Raw genomic sequence first — 17,794 nt, 5'->3', positions numbered from 1 at the left:
TGTCTATTTAGACACTGGAACAATTCTGTGCTTAGAAAACACTCTTAACTGTCCCATGTTAGGGGTTCGTTGAATAAAATGAGATACTTTGTGTGTGTGTGGGGGGGTTCTCTTTGCATACATTGATGATAATATGTGATTGTAATGAGACTTTGTTAGTATTGGACTGATAGAACTGGGGAACGTGGCCCATGTTATCAGTGATAACCATTCCCAGCTGTAGATACAGCAAGACTGTCATTTCATTGTGGCTGCAGCTTCCATTTCACAGAAAAAAAAAAAAAAAGTTCCGCTTGTGTTCAACACTTGGCCAAAATCTTCTTGGAACTTCCTTCAGAGAGAGCTGGCAATTACTATTAAGTCAGTTTTACTGTACTCACCCAGCATGGTCCTCTGCTGCAGGTGCTCACTACATGCCGACTGGCTGGACTGGTTTTAAAAAACACTGACACCTTCAGGTATGACAGGAAGTCATCCCTGGAGGCAGCTGTGCAGGAGGCTGCAATTTTCCTCCCATTCTCAGTTTCCAGGCTCTCAGCATAGAATCAGAATGATGCTACCTGCATTGAGCTCATGTGGGTTGGTGTGTCTGTCCTGGTTTTAGTTTTAGGCAACTGTGGTCGGTGACACAGAAGGACCTTTCCAAACTTTGCCCTTGAGGGGACTGTGGCTCCCTGAGGAACCCTGAAGGATTGTTTTGTCTAGTAAGCCAAGTTGTGTATTGCGTTGGGGGGGTGCTGCAGCTTTCCTTTAGTAGGTTACAACAACAAGGCAAAGAGAGGTGCCCTGAGCTGGGAAGGAAGTCACAGCTGCTGAACAGGAAGAATCCTGGGCTGGCACAGGGAGTGTGAGGGTAATCAGTCCTGCCAGGCCGGGCTGTTTACTCTGCAACCCTATGGCTGGTGGACTCTAGGCGTGGTGGGTGTGCTTGCTAAGTACCTGTTTGTAGGACACTGAGCCGGGCAGAGCTACAGCAGCAGTAATATGAAACCAGTCCTGTTGGTTTTGTTTCTCCCCAGCTGGCAGCTGAAATCTGCATTCCAGATGAAACCTACAGGGAAGCAGGGTAGGGGGTGGATGGACTCCCAGGGCAGTAAATTATCTGCTTTTTAAGAGTTCTGGTCATTTGGAGTTGGCCTCTTTTCTTTTTCTACCTTTGTTTATTTGGTGTGGGCTTTGTGAATGGCCAGGGACCTGGGTGGGCGGCTGGTTTCTTATCCTGGGCGGCTCAGGATTGCCCTCAGGATAGAAAGGAAGGCGGGTTTAGAAAGCATTTCTGCTGATTCACTTCTGAATCCCTTGGGCAGTCCCAGGGAGGTGGTGGTTACGGGCTGTCGTCAGGGACCAGTTTGCAGGCTCAGCACTTTCAGGAACCTCCACTTGCTCACCAATGAGGAAGTTGAGTGCAACCAGGAGAACCACGGGCAGGCGCTGGGGCGGAGCTCCTGGTGAAATCCTGGGCTGGGATTACAGGGCAGACTGACTTTCCCTCCGACAAAAAGCCTTTTGTACACGGGGATAAATACGGAAGTCCCAGAAGAGCCGGCTCACGGGTCACTGTGTGTGTATGTGTGTGTAGTAAGGTGCGCAGCTCCAGGGCACAGAGCGCCACCAACGTTTTATAGTTGACTAGGGCGGGCGGTCACCAGGCACACCGGAAGGAGAGCGCCGTGACTCCAAGAGGCCAAGGGTGTTCGCTGAGCAGCCTAGAGCCTGGCTGCCTCCCACGTCCTGTTGCTCTCTGTCCTGGAAGTTAAGAGCAGATGGAGTGGATAAACTGAGATCGAGCCGGGGAAGGTAACACGAGTCACAACTTCCACCGAGGGCACGGTTGGGACATGGAGGAGGAGGTTAACTCTCCGAATGACAGTGATGTCTTGGGACCAGAGAAACCTGAAGCTGGACTTGAAATGGCTCAGTCGATCCTGAGTAAGTTTTCCATGAAATCCCTGTTTGGATTTACCAGCAAGTTGGAAGCTGTGAAGCCGGCAGAGGAACAGGCAGTGCTGAAATCATTCCGCAGTTTAGATGGGGATCCCACGCCTGGGCAGGATGAGCCCAGCAACAGCTCAGAGCAGCAGGAGGCAGCGGCTGTGGTTCCACCTGACCCTGAAGATGGTGGGGAGACTGCAAGGGTGGAAATGGAATCCGAAGGAAGTCAGGGAAAAGCAGAAGCAGGGACTTCTCTCCCTGGCCAAGAACTTGTTCCTCAGGATACTTTGAGTGTGAAAGATGAGATCATTTGTGTACGGGGGACCCTCGTGCACACCACCAGTGATTCTGACTCTGATGATGCTGGCCAGGAGCCAGAAGAGGGAGGCAGAGCTAATGGCCCAGAATCTCCTGATGTTGTTTTATCTGAGACCTCCCAAGAACCTGAAGAAAAATTAGAAGATTCTGGGGCAAACGCTGCCGTTGTGGAAGTGGAAGATGCAGAGCCCTGTACAGAGGATCCTCCACGGACTCCACCTGAAAGCAGTGGGAAATTGGAACTTGGCCATAGTGGTTTGCCAACAGAGCAGAGTCCTAACCAGGGCCAGGCTGGAGAAGAAGGGTCCTCCATTGCATCTGCAGCAACAGACCAGAATTTGAGTGTTGATGTCATTAGGAGTGCTGCTGCTAAAAAGGAGGGCCCCGGAGAGAAGTCATTCCAGCTTCCAGCTTTTTTTAGTGGACTTCGTGTGCTAAAGAAGGGGGCGATGGCTGAGGGAGGGGAGACCATCACTGAAATTAAGCCAAAGGATGGGGACCTGGCTTTGCTCAAGTTGACCCAGCCTGTGCACAAGTCCCTAGGGCAGGCAGGGCCCCAGACAGTGAGGAGTGGGGAGAAAACAACGGATCCTAAGGCCACTCCCACTCTCCTGGAGCAGCTCTCTCAGCTGCTCAACATTGACATGCCCAAAACTGAGGGGAAAGCAGCGGACCCTGGCTCACCCAAGGAAGAGATGGGTTGTGGTGCTGACCAGGAGATCCCTGGTGACCCTGGAGAAGCCCATACCCAGGGTGGCGAAATCAAGCCAAAGCCACCGGAGACTGCCCTGGAGGCCTTCAAAGCCTTGTTCATCCGTCCCCCCAAAAAGGGGACCACAGCTGACACCTCTGAGCTGGAGGCCATCAAGCGCAAGATGAGACATGAGAAGGAGTCCCTAAGAGCTGTATTTGAACGGTCCAAGTCCAGGCCAGCGGACAGCCCGTCTGATTCCAAAAGTGTATGTAGAATTGGGCTTTGCATTTCATCGTAAAAATGGCTTGCTGTAGAAGGGAAGGTCAGTTAGCCCTTGGTCGTGGCCTCTTTGTAGGTGAAAAATGTTTAGAATGCAGTGAAATCACCTGTAAAAGAACAGAGTTGAACAAAAATGCTTCTCTCTCTTCCTCATATTTTTTCTGGAATATTATAAGAGATTTATGTGGGTTTTAGGAAGGCTTGTCACTCTTGAGTTTAAGCATTTTAAGTAAATGTCCTTATAAAAACTCACCAGCATGGGATGTGAGGCAATAGGGATGCATAACACAGTTTTACAGGAATTTCCTCACAACTTAATTATACCTTTGTGAAAACAGTATTTTTCCTTTGAAAGTCTGCCATTTTGCAAACTGTATTTGTGATTTTGTTTAAATGTTCCAAGACTTCTTGACTGAACACTAGATTTAGAAAGAGACCCAAATTTTAATTCTCTATCATTTACAGACTTGGTGGCCATGATCATTTCTGAGCATCAATCTTTTCATGTGTAAAATGAGGAAAATAATTCTTATTTTTCGTGGTTGTGAGGATTATTTTAAGTAAGTGCATAAGAGGTATCTAGTTTGTGGGGATTATTGCTGTTTGAAGAAAAATTATTAATTTTTAGAACCCCAAATCCAGTAGATCTTAAAGATTCATGAGAAAAAGTAGAATTTCTTGCTTAATTTCTGATCCCTCTGTGACTTTGACTCTCTGTCATGCAATTAATATGATAGTTAAAATATTGAAAGTTATCTTGGATTGTAGTTTAAAACTAAAGATAACATAGCATTCTCCCAGTTGCAAAAATCAGTTCCTATAAAAATAATTTGAACATGAAGGCAAATTCATTCATTTGTCTTCTGAGTAGGAAAGAAAAGAAGAATTGAAATTACCAGTGTTGAATCCCTACTGAAGTATGTTTTGGTTTATTGTTAGTATTCGTGGAAAAAGCCAATTTAGCTCTTGTTGTTATACATGACCCTGGAGTGGTTCAGACAGTATTTGGAATCATTCCCACCATGTGCCTGGATGTAATACATTTGAGTCTTTGTCTTCATCTCAAGGTATATTTTTGCTTTTTAAAAGTTACCGCATAAATAGTTGACTAAGGACTATGTGATTCTTACCCTTGAGTATTCTGTTTGTTCATTTTCACTCCCAACAACTAATTGCTTTACATCCCTGAAAGAGACTCAAATAAGTAGTAGGATGTTGAGGCTGTAATTGAGACTATAGTGGACGAAAGCAGTGTGCAACTAATAATTAATCTTAGCTTTAAAATCAGAGCTGCCATGTTTGTTTTCAGGAATTCACCAGCTCTGACCACATTTCATTGAACTTATTCTTTGTCCTTTTTTTCCCACAGCCTGACCAGAGTCCCACAGAGCAGGATGATAGGACCCCTGGTAGACTCCAAGCCGTCTGGCCACCCCCGAAGACAAAAGACGCAGAAGAAAAAGTGGGATTGAAGTACACGGAAGCAGGTAATGTGAAAGGAAGCCAGGTGCCGTGGAATGAATCTCTTCCTGCAGCAGCTTGTAGTTCTAACTTAGTAGACTCTCAGAGTTTGGAGTTTTGTTTCATTGTAAGATATAATGTAGAAAGCTTCTCTTTCTTGTTTGGTTGTTAAGATGAACCTTTGCACATTTATGGTTAGTGAATGTTTTAGCAGTGAAAGAGGACCGTAATGCGATGAATGGAAAGGGGCATGTGTGTAACACAGAAGCTTGGGGGAGGTAATGGAGAAGGTATGTTACAAATTCCTCAGGAAACAGGTGGTTGGCGCTCACGTAAGGTTTGTGTGAGCTGGCAGTGCTGCTGGAAGAGGCTGAGTATGATTCTCCAGAGCTGAAATCTGATTTGTTGTTTGTCTCTGAGTAATGTTCCTGAGATAAAGGAACCTTGTGCAGAGCGAACCTACAGATACCATATCAGTTTCTCGCTCCCTCTCTTTAGACAAAAGCTTTCTTTACTGCATGGCCAATTTTAAAGCAATCTAACTCTCTGGAAAACTTCCCAGGAACTTTACTTGAGTCTATTTAAATCCAGTAGAAATCGTAGAAATCTAGATATTTTTACTTTTAAAGTGATAGGTTCACACAATTTTTTTAAATGGTCACAGAATTTTAGAAAATTACATGTGTGCACAAATGTGTGTGTGTATTTCTGATGAAATCTTTGCTTTCTTTTGATGCTTGGAGATTACTTACTCATGTTTTATATTTTATTGGTTTTCTTAGGTGTGTGTATATACAGGCCAGCTTATGGTTATAGAAAAATACTTACTGTCATTCCTCATTAATAACAAATAGACTAAAGTTTGATATCATGTCTATAATTTAGACACATTTACAGGTGATTCTTGGGATTGTTTCTAGTCCACGTTTATGCAGTTGGAAACTTGGGATTTCCCAGTATTAATTACTTCGTAACATTTTTTCCTGTGGTGCTCAGCTTAATAGTTTGAACACTGTCTTATCCTTAAGGAAAATATGCATGTATAGTTGTTTTAGGCTTCTTGCTGCTAGTTAAATTCCCCCAAATTAGAGTGTTTGTGGTTACAATATTCAACTACCTACCAAGCTATTTTTCTCATGGTGTGGTAAAATGTAAATGACTAAGCATTCTGAAATTTATATAATAAAAGCTATGATCCTGTGAATTCTTATTCCTAGTATATATAATGATTTTCAGTTTTGCCCTTACCAAAGACAACATTATGGTGCTCTTCTTTATAATGGCATTTGCCACATAAAAAAGGAAATTTTTTTGTTGTTGTTTTACTTCATGTTGAATAGTATTTGGACATACTATTCAGATTCTACAGATATCCCTTAGTTCTTGTTTATCGTCCTGTTATACTTCCAGGGTTTCAGAGCGGCCCTGTAATTGACCTTTGCAGTGACTTTCTCAATCTTTCTTAGTATTATGAAATGTGGACTCAGAGCTACTTAAGGTCTTGAATGAAATGGGGAAAAGCTGCAGGCAGGAATAGGCTAAAAGCGCTAGTTGTGTTGGGTGGTGACAGCATCATTGTGCAGGAGGACAGAGAGTGCAGGTGACAGTCTCGATGGAGAATGGGTCTGGCTCCCTAGCCAACTCCCTGGGCGACAGGCAGTACTATGACATATTTACTGAGCTCCTGATCAAGGCTCAGTTTCTTGAAAACCTTCGAGATGCTCTTTAATCCAGAGGTGCGTTTCAAAGAAGAGTAAAGTCCTTTAGTCCTCTAGCAAACTTATTTTCTGCCACATTACTATATATCAATATATGGTTGCCTTACCACTTATTGCTAATCTTGAGGAAGTTGACCTTACCTCTGGGAAACTGGACACTTAGAAACATTTAGTTTGTAGTTGAATACATTTTGTGGACCTTCCATTGGTTTCCTCACCCTTACAGAAACAGAAAATTTACCATTCTGTGGGGAACACAAAGATGCAAATTAGACCTGAGATAGTCCAAGGTGGTTAAAGTCTTGTGTTTTTGTGTCTTCAGGTTTCCTTACTTTTTAGTGGTAAGTCACTTATCAGATCAGTGACTTGCTATTTTTGTTTCTTATGTGCTATTACAATATTGTGTTGTTCATCCCAACCCAGTCCTTGGTGGACTGAGGAATAGATGATGCTGGTCGTCATCACCCCACGTCCTTACGCTGCACTTAGCCACTTTGGACTTGATCCTGCTTCGGTTTCTCCATTTTCAGTGATCAGGATATATTTAACCTATATTATTTCAGTAAAACAATAGACTTATCTAAAATGTTCTTTCTTGGGCCTGGCACAATAGCTGAGTGGCTAAAGTCCTAGCCTTGCATGAGCCAGGATCCCATATGGGCTCCGCTTCTAATCCTGGCAGCCCCACTTCCCATTCTGCTCCCTGCTTGTGGCCTGGGAAAGCAGTCGAGGATGGCCTAGAGCCTTGGGACCCTACACCCACGTGGGAGACCTGGAAGAAGCTCCTGGCTCCTGGCTTTGGATTGGCTTAGCTCCACCCATTGTGGCCGCTTGGGGAGTGAACCATCAGATGGAAGATCTTCCTCTCTGTCTCTCCACCTCTCTGTATATCTGACTTTGCAGTAAAATGAATACATTTTTTTTAAAAAATGTTCTTTCTTGTTGCTACTCTGTGATTTTCTTCCATTTAGAATCTATCATTGAATATTTTTTTAAGAAAATTTCTAATAGTGGAAATTAAATGTCAGTGGCCAAAATGGCTTTCCCCTGCTACTCCCAAGCCTATCAGCATCACTTGCATCTACTAGTACTGCAACAACTTTCTTGGCAGCCACAGCCTTTGGCTCCTACTAGAGCCTCCAAGGCCATTCTGATGATGCTGTGCCCACCACTGAGGCACTGCCACTTGTCTGAGCTCTCGTTGATGTTGCCCGTTGAAACGTACCAGTGTTTTCCAGAGCTGTTAAAGAAGTGACTGCTGCAGGAGCTGAAACTGGGGAAATGGAATTCGTAGCATTAATTTACCCTGTGCCTGAACTGCTACACTCAAATGAAGCAGAATTTCCCCCATCTCTTATACTGTGCTGTCTTGCGTTGTTGCTCTCATTGTGATTCTGCCCTGTGTTTATAATGCCTGATAGAGTGTTGGAGTGAAAAGAGCCCTCTGTCCTCTTTTTCTTCAAAATGACATTGGAATAATCTGAATGACAAACTCCATGCTTCCCTGAGAACTGGCTTTCCTCTCTGAATGCAAGCTTGTAGCATGGTCTTGGCTTTTCTCTGGAGCACTTTCATTTGGTTTTTCGGTAGGCTCTTGAGATCCTTAAGCAGTTAATAAACTCCTGGTGACTTCATTTTACCATGTCTGTGCTGTGTACCAGACAGATCTGAATCAAGTAAACTTGATTAGAACATGAAGCTTGGGGCTAATTTAAAACTGAAGTTGGAAAAAACGGAAAGGTGTTTTGTGATGCAATTCAGTGTTGTGTGAGACTTGGTGAAGGAAACAGCCTAAGCCGCCCTGACCTGCAGTTGTTCCCATTGCCTAACTCCAAGCTCAAAGGCCTGGGAACCTCTTCACACTGTCTTTTGGGCAGCTCACCAGGCCTAGAGTGGTGGATCATCCTCCGCACAGTCACACTGCCAACCGTGAACAGCCAGCAGACCCCATGAAGGATGTTTCTAAAGGCTGCCTAGAGAAAAGCCTGCCTTGTTCTCCCTCACAGCACTGGTTCCTACTACAAGGGCATGGACCACACTACTGTTTTAATTATCCTATGGGTTATATATTTTCTACTCTGAAGAAGTCATAGAAACTAGAATGGCTATTATTCAGAACTTCATTCTACAGATGTGTGTGTATGTGTGTGTGTGTGTGTAAGGATTTATTTACTGCTTTCAGAAATCTCTAAGTTTTAAATACTTCCCTGAATTACAAACACAATAAAATAAAATAGAACTTTGAGATTAAATACAAAAATCACAAAGCCAAAGAAAATTTCCATGATTCTGTTTCGTAGAAATCATTGTCAACATTCTGAATGTGAATTAATGACTGATGGACTATATCAGTTAAACACTTTAAAAAATAAAATTTAGATAATGCTTTTCTCATTTGAACAAGTTAAATGATTTTAACCATGACCAGTGATATTTATAGAAATTAGATTATTTTATACTATTAAAATATATCACAAATAACAATCTTACAAAAAAGTATGGACCCAGCATGATAGCCTAGTGGTTAAATCCTCACCTTGTATCCGCTGAGCTACTATATAGGTACTGGTTTGTATGCCTGTTGCTGTACTTCCCATCCAGTTCCCTGCTTGTGGCCTGGGAAAGCAGTAGAGGATGGCCCAAACCCTTTAGATCCTGCACCCACATGGGAGACTCTGAAGAAGCTCCTAGCTCCTGACTTCGGATCAGCTCAGCTCTGGTCATTGAGGCCACTTGTGGAGTAAACCAGCAGATAGAAGATCTTTCTCTCTGTCTCTCCCTCTCTCTGTAAATCTGTTTTTCCAATAAATAAAATAAAATAAATCTTTTAAAGGACTAATAAATGCATTTTATGCTTAATAAATAGAATAAATTAATAATAATTAGAATAATCATTATTACCACATTGATAAGTACTTCTCAAGGTTTTTGGTGCATGTTAACAAGTTACCACGTTAATTTTTTCTTCTTACTGAGCATTTTTACATGAAAAAGTAATAACTTTTGAAAGTTATTTTTCCTTTGGATTGGAAGATTTTCCCTCCTTCAAAAATCACCTTTAATTTCATAGCTTTTTTGCACTTTCTTGTATCTTCTCTCTTTTCTTCTGTATACTTCATACTAAAACTGATTTGATAGAGAACTAAGACAACTTATTTTTTCTAAATTGCTAATGAATTTTAAAGTGGCGCTTTAGAATAATTAGTCTTTGACAAGAGTAAATTTAGATTTGTTTTGTATTGTATATTGTCTTTGATATGCTTGGGTATTGTACCAATAACTTTATCATTAGAGCATTACAGTACATCTCAACATGAGCCAATTCATGTATTTCTTTCTCTCTTTAAGATTTATATATTTATTCATTTGAAAGTCAGTTCCACAGAGAGAAAGGTCCTCCATCTACTGGTTTACTCCCAAAATGGCCTCAACGACAGGAGCTGAGTTGATCCGAAGTCAGGACATAGGAGCCTTTTCAGAGTCTCCCATGTGGGTGCAGAGTCCCAAGGCCCTGGGCCATCCTCAACTACCTTTCCAGGTCACAAATGGGGAGCTGGATGGGAATTGCAGCAGCCAGGACATGAAATGGTGTCCATATGGGATCCTGGCGCAGGCAAGGTGAGGACTTTAACCTCTAGGGTACTGCATCAGGCCCTGTGCACTTCTTTTTTAAAATGTTTTTGAGGACCAATGATGTGGCATGGAAGGCTGAACCACTACTTACAACCCCAGCAACCTAAAGGGGAAATTTTTGAGACACAGCTGTTCTACTTCAAGTAATTTTTTTTTTCAGATTTATTTATTGAGTCCAGTGTGGTAGCCTAGTGGCTAAAGTCCTCACCTTGCAGGTAGGTTTGCAGAAAGGAGGCGAAACTAAGGATTTTCCATCAGCTGGACATAAGCCAGTCTGAAGTTTGAAGCCTGAAACCAGGAGCCAGGAGCCAGGAGCTTCCTCTGAGTATCCCACATGGGTGCAGGATCCCAAAGTTTTGGACCATCATCCTCTGCTCTTTCAGGCCATAAGCATGGAGCTAGACATGAACTAGTGCCCATATGGATTGCCAGCACTGGCAGGTGGAGGATTATCTGTTTGACTCATTGTGCTATGTGCACCTTCCTCCGCCCCTTCCCTTCCCTGGCTGCTCCGCTTCTGATTCAGCTCCCTGCTAATGTGCTTGTGGAGGCAGCAGAATTCCGCCTAAGTGCTTGGATGAAGTACTAGGCACTTAAACATCAGCCAGATACAGTCCGAGCTATCTCAGTCACTTTTGGAATATCAGCATGTTGAAAACCTGTCTCTTGCCCTGTCTTTTTCCCTGTCTGTGACTCTGGCTTTCAGAAAATTTTTTGGATTTATTCATATATTGACCTACTTTTCCAAAGAAAGTTTACTTGACTGAGTTTCAAAAATATTCCTGTGTAACTTTTATTGGAATTATACTAACTTATAATTTGTCTTGCAAACAAATATATTCTCAGGCATATTGCTCTCTTAAGTAGAATGTGATATGAATTTGTTACTTACAAATTGATTTTTTTTTTTTCAAAAAATCTGATATGTTTCCAAGAATGTAGTGATGTAAGTGCAGTGGTTTCTCTGTAGGTGGTTTTCTTGTCATGCTCAGGCTTGACTGAGTGAAATACTTGTTTGGACTGACTGACCTCAGGGACATCTTCTCTGTTTCACTGTGGTTAATTACTCTTAATATTTTGATTCTTCTTTAAAAATCTAGTGATAACAGAAGACTTCAGTTTAAAAAAAAGGAGCATTTTCGCATAGGTTTCATAACTTTCTCTTGGATTCCACAGCCATCTTTGGATGGCCTAGTTGCCAGTGAAGAAGCTCTGTTGCAAACATTCTGCCCAAATCTGGGCTTCCTTTTCCCATTTGTCTCATATTTTGTCTTTTTTTTTAAGTAAAGATTTATTTTATTGCAAAGTCAAATTTACAGAAAGAGAGAGATAGAGAAGAAAATCTTCCCTCCACGGGTTTATTCCCCAAGTGGCCTCAATGGTTGGAGCTGAGGTGATCCAAAGCCAGGAGCCAGGGGATTCCTCCAGGCCTCCTATGTAGGTGCAGGGTCCCAAGGCTTTGAGCCGTCCTCAACTGCTTTCCCAGGCCACAAGCAGGAAGCTGGATGGGAAGTGGGGCTGCCAGGATATGGACTAGCACCCATATAGGATCTCAGTGGATGCTGCAAGATGAGGATTTAGCCACTAGGCCCATCTCCTATTTTGACTTATGAGAAGTCATAACTTTTTTTTTCTTTTTTCTTTCGAAATTTTAAGGAATAAGTTGTCATGTGTGTCTCAAAATCCTGAGAGGAAATGATGTTAATGTTTATGGAATTGAAATGGGGCCATGTGGGGGGAATTGTCAGTGACTCAGTTGCACCACAAAACACATGAAGGAAGAAAAACAGACAAAGCACTGAAGTTTTCTGAAATGATTTGTACGCTTTTAGTTGCTCATGCAGTATATGTCTGGGAAAGCTTTCTCAGCATTTGCTGGGGTTGGCCTGTGCTTGGCAATGGTGTGTACACTGCTCTTGACTTTATGGGGAAGAGAACTTAGAAGGTGCTTTGTGGTTGCGGGGTGAATGAGCCGTCCACACACGGGACACTCGTTGAACCTTAGAGCAGCTCAGCAACATCCCTGTGCAGAGCATTTTGGGCCAGAGAAACAGCCCCTCCCTCAGCTTAGTAAAGATTTGCTTAATTTCTGGTTCGTTTCTAATTTGGGTTTGCTACATTATAAAGTGATAGAGCTGTTTGTCATCCTTCCTGGTGAGTCAGAAATTCTTGTTTCACTAGCCTAGAAGAAAGCTATAAATACCTCGGAATATTTTCCTGGTGTTCTGTAATTTGATTTTTCATTTCTACACGCATAGCTAACATGCTACATGAGTCATATGTGTCTTTTCTTTTCTTTAAAGTCAAAGTGTCCAGACAAATTGTCCTAAGCATCCCGTCACACCATAGCGATGGATTTATTCATCTTTCCATGAGCCTTTGTGGCATGCATCCCCAACACTTAATGGTGATAGCCCAGAAACTGGAAGCTGTCTAGGCAAAAGATCAGAATAACCTTGCTTTGCAGGTGTAGGAAGAAGCAGGAAAGGCCTGTGAACGTGAGGCAAACATGCTAAGCTGCCACTTTGTTTACAGAGCTGGAAGCTGTGGAGAGGAAACTGACTCCCACAACACATGGGAGCCAGAGCTTTCCCTGAAACAGAGGGAACCCTGAAGTGTGGCTCAGTGACTCATTAATCACAACTGCATCTAAGGAAATACTGGAAGGGATCTTTGGTTTGGGGAGTGGATAGAGGCAAGAGATTGTAATATACAATCTCACTGTTCAGCACAAGCATCTTGGAGATCCTTTAGCTCATCCTGTTCATTTTATAGATGCCAATCAGTAAGGTTTTGACTTGTCAAAAGAGACATAACGAATAAATGGGCTGAAATTTGCAGTTTGAAGAAAATGACAGCTCCAAATGGGGGATATGATGGAGAGTGGTGAATTTTTCCCCTTGCCAATACACCAGTTTATTAGTTTATTAAGATCCAACAAGGAGAATGCATGGAGACAGGCACATTTAAGTTACACTAGTTGACAGAAAAAAATTATAGGACTCAAAGTGCCGATCTGGACAATGAAAAACTGTGTGATGATCACGCTGGCTCATTGCCTGGGTCAGGCAACAGTGGTTTGGTTATTTCATGCTACTGCTTTGATTTGCCATTTGAAAATCAAAGAAAGGAGTTTGAAGATACATTTTATGCTAAGGAGGTTCACCAAACCAATTTAAAGCCAGTAAAAGTGTTTCTGGCCTTGAAGTCTTGCTGTGTTCAAGTGAGGCTCATTCAATGGTGTATGTGTGCTTGATTTTTGGAGTTGCATGAACGAATATCTTAATCAGTTATTTTGGTAGTTCTGTAACAAGTTGCCCTGTCACCTGTTTTTATACAGCCTTTCAAACACTTTCATATACGTTTATGGGTACAGTGACACACTAAGGCAAGCTGCTTCCATATCTGTGGGTTCATCGTGTGCCAACTGTGCTAGTCTTAGCTGCTTCTCAGCATGTTTTAGAGGCCTTTCAATGTTAGTACATGCAGGTCTTCTCATTCTTCATTCCGTTAATGGTTTCACCGTGTTTTGCAGAGTAGTAACTAATTTACTAAGCTGTTCCCTTATCAGTGGATTTCTTGAGTTGCTTAGAAATCTTTATTATTGCAAGCAGTGCTGGAATGAAATTCTTATACGACCATCTTATATATAACTGTGAATGTTTTGTAGCATGGAAGAAAATTTGCCGTATTATCCTTGACTCTAACCACTGATGGATAACACACTTGGCCTTTGAAAATATTGAACCTGTTAATAAACTAGGACAATAATGCACATTGTATAATTCATACCTATCTAGTGGGTTAAAAATGACACTGTTGCTTTTCATGCACTGATGTTTTACTATAAACAAAATGGAACGTGTTTTCATGTATTTATTGACTATTTAGATCTCTGATTCTGACTGACTTGATGATACTTTTTGACTATTGAATACCTGGGTCATTAGTCTTTTTTTCTAACTGATTTTAAGGAGCTTGTTATATATGAAAGAATAGAGTCCCTTGTTGTATATATTGCAATGTCATTCGTTTTGCTGTGTGTTTTACCTGATGTTATCTTACATTATATAGAAGTTTTGTGTTTTATGTAAGCAAATCTTTTCCAAGTTTGTTGTAATTTGTGGTCTTGAGGAAGGTTTCCTTAGGGTCAACTATAACAATTAATGTGTTTTAAATGAGATACATGTGTGTTTAAAAATACATTTAATTTCATGGATTATTTGCTTCTATGTATTAAGGGGCCGAGTGTGCTGCAATGCTGGGGAGTTTGGGCTATGGGATCTGATGTTATAGAATCCATTTAGGCTCAGCAGCGTCTGACTGGGACTTTGGAAAAACTCACTAATTTGGGGCGACTTAGAGTCCTTATTTGAACAAAAAGTTAAGTAAAACAAAAAGTTTATTTTTAGATTGTGTATTTGACTGTAATATTTTTATTTTTAATTGGTATAGAAGTGCTGTTGATTTTCTTTCACTTCAATTCTGACTTTCATTAGTTGTTCTGCTGAAAGCTTTGAATGTTTTAGCATAGGCAAATATGAAAATGTATGTTTTAAAAATTGTGCAAAATATGCGTGAGATTTACTACTTAAACTATTTTAAAGTGTACAGTTCTACAATAAAACTGTATTAATATTGCTGCCATCTGTTGACTCTTCTGAACATTTCCATCTTTCAAAACTGAAACTTTGTACTTTAAGCAATGGCTTACTAGCCTCCATGCCTCTGGCAGTCACCACTCTACTTCCTGTGCGTTTCACTACGTTAAAGACTCCTTGTAGACAAAATGGACAACATTTGGCTTTTTGGTGACTGCCTTATTACTTTTCTTCAGGGTTAATCTAGGCTATATCATATGCCAAAATTTCTTTCCTCTTTAAAGCTGATATACTTCCTTTAATTGTATAGGCCACATTTTGTTTTTTCAATTCAGCTGTCGAATGGATTGCTTCCATCTCCTGGCTTTTCTGAATAATCTGAGCATAAGAGTGCAAATATCTCTTCAAGATATTTCAGTTCCTACATATATTTACCAAGAAGTAGAATTGCTGGGTCATATGATAATTCTGTTTCTTTTCTGGTTTTTTTTTTTTTTTTGAGGTTGTACTGTACTGTTTTCAATACTAGCTGCCCTGTTTTATATTCTTACTAACAAAATATAAGGATTCCAATTTTTCTGTGTCCTTGATGATTTTTGTTTTCTTCCTCTTCTGCTTCTTCTTCTTTTTTCTCCATAGCAGCTATCCTGATGGGTATGATGTGTTTCTTTGTGGTTTGGGTTTGTGTTTCCCTTAATCATTGGTGATGTCAAATAGCTTTTCATGTGCTTCTTGGCTATTTGTCTATTTTCTTTGGAGAAATATATTTTTATGTCCTCTGCCCATTTTTAATTTGAATTGTTAACATCAGTGAAAAAAATAACGAGTTTTTCCCCATTCCTCTTTTTACTGGCTGGAACCTACAAAACAAAGCCGACAAAGCAGTGAAGAGTAGGCATTCTAGTATCATTACTGATTCTTAAATGCTATTTTCTGATGTTTTCCAGTTAGAATGCTTTGTTGGGGATTTTTAGCTAATAATCTTTATTGTGTAGATCTGTACTTTTATCACAAAAAGATGTTTAAATTTAATACATTGGTGGTATACTTTTTGAAATAATCTTATGACTTTCTTTAATCTGATTAGTAACATTTATTTTAGATTTACTGGATGTATGTGAGAAGGGTTCAGTTTGGTTATGAGAAAATGCTAAACTTGATTTATTGATACGTTGGTTATTTTAAGTAAGGAATAGTAAAATAGTTAGTCTTATTAACTCATGATAAGGGAAGTTGACAGAAATGATGAAGATGTTTTCTAATATTTAGGTAGCAAACTATAAAGTGATTCTACAGTAGAACACTAGATGTGGTAAAATAAAAAATAATACCGAAATGTTTTCAGAGCTATCCACTGCACTATTCTCTGATGTTATTATCCTTCAGGGTACCACCATTCAAGGCAAGAAGTTAATGTTGATAAAAAGCTGCTATTGTGTGTCGAGCTTCATGGCATGACTAAGGTGTCTCCTAGGGGATTTCCCTTGACTTTGTTAGAGCACACATTCTATCTTGTGCTGTAATCTTAGTAGCTGCAGGTAAGTGGCTGTGACATCAGAGTCACTGATGCTCCAAAAGTGTATTTACCTCTTGCTTGGTAACACCAAACTCTTTACTAGTGCTTAATTCACTGGTGCTGTTAAGTCCAGTGTTTCAAATAATGCATTTGTTTATTTAGCAAATATTTTCCAAGAATCTACTATGTACTGCTGTGTAGGACAAGACCTGGGTGTGTGGCACAAGACCCATGCTTTCTAGTAGTTAATTTTTTTAAGGTTTATTTTATTGGAAAGTCAGATATAGAGAGAAGGAGAGACAGAGGAAGATCTTCGGTTTGTTGATTCACTCCCCAAGCGGGCACAATGGCCAGAGCTAAACTAATCTGAAGCCAGGAGCCCAGAGCTGCTTCCGGGTCTCCCACAGGGGTACAGGGTCCCAAGGGTTTGGGCCATCCTTGACTGCTTTCCAAGGCTACCTGCAGGGAACTGGATGGGAAGTGGGACTGCCAGGATTAGAACCAGAGCCCAATCCTGGCTCATGCAAGGCTAGGCTAGGCAGCTAGGCTGTTGCACCGGGTCCTGTTTGTTGTGTTTTTAAAAGAAATGAGGAGAGGGATAGTGAAATGACAGTAGGGTTGGGAGAACCGAAATGTGTAATAACTATAATACAACACTCTAGATGCCTTTATAGCAGAATGCATTGCAGAAAGTACAACACAAAACAGAATGTCATCTCTCTTGCTTACATAAGGAGGACAGGCCACTTGGAAGACTGTCGTGTGGGTATGTCAGGTGGAGGCAAGGTGGAGCAAACAAACAGAGGAAAGACAGCAGCCCATGTTTGTAGGTTCCTATGGTTGGTATGTAAGAGATGGAGGGGGAAGGAAGTGCAGGGGTGTAGACCTGTAGATCAGAACAGTGCCAAGACCTATAAAAGAGAGAGATTATATGTCATCCCATTTTGATGATTGTGTAGACAATGGAAAGGAAGCCTTGACAGGTTTTAGGTGGGAAAATAACCAGATAGGAGTTTTGTAATATTGTTCAATCAGTCAGTCAGAGAGGTTGTTACAAAAAGAAGCCAAGCCATGGGACTCTTACAGTCTAGCTAGTGGTTATATACATTAATTACTGGGAAGGATGGGACTATCTAAATGAAACTGTAGTACTTTTACCAATACCTAGGTTTTGTTATTGAAACTTAGTTGCTGTCTTGGTTGGAAAGTGTTATTACAAGGGGCTTCCATCTTGTCTTGTCTCATGGTCTTCCATACTGGGAAGGAGCTGTGGGATGGCATTAGTTGGTCCTGTTTTTAGTTCTGGGTTTTCTCATTCCCCTCCTTTGCTTATGGAAGCCCTGGCTGGTGACAATCACTCTGGATTCTCCAAGCTGAATAGGTGTGAAGTTGGAACCCACATTTAAGACAGGTTCTTAGCAGAAGGCGGCTGTGGTGCCAACTGGCAAAATCTTCCCATCCAAGATTTCATGATCATAGTCACGCATGAAGAATATTATTACTTCAAGTCATTGGAGAAGAAATCCCAGATGAGCCTCTGATTAGATTGCAGGAAAACTGGTGAGAGGAGTCTGGATTTGTGATGTGATGTCAGTGATGATTTACAAGAGATGAAGCCACGAGAGTAGAAGTGAAGTTTTAT

General features: G+C 41.2%; 1 protein-coding gene across 5 annotated transcripts in view; it reads left to right on the top strand.

Annotated features, from left to right (window-relative positions):
- FMN1 (formin 1) overlaps nt 1-17,794 on the top strand; it is a 395,926-nt gene that overhangs the window by 127,843 nt on the left and 250,289 nt on the right. For 3 of the 5 annotated variants that reach the window (XM_058666107.1, XM_058666106.1, XM_058666108.1), the window contains exon 4: nt 4,593-4,710. The exons of 1 other annotated variant lie outside the window; for it this stretch is intronic. In XM_058666107.1, the coding sequence (XP_058522090.1) occupies nt 4,593-4,710 (118 nt within the window). Of the gene's footprint in view, nt 1-1,423; nt 3,210-4,592; nt 4,711-17,794 lie in introns of those variants that run through there. One more of the 5 variants, XM_058666111.1, reaches the window with a different exon arrangement.

This window comes from Ochotona princeps, chromosome 6, assembly GCF_030435755.1.
Source record: "Ochotona princeps isolate mOchPri1 chromosome 6, mOchPri1.hap1, whole genome shotgun sequence".
In the NCBI taxonomy this organism is placed as follows: domain Eukaryota; kingdom Metazoa; phylum Chordata; class Mammalia; order Lagomorpha; family Ochotonidae; genus Ochotona; species Ochotona princeps.
This window is presented reverse-complemented; position numbering and strand designations above follow the sequence as displayed.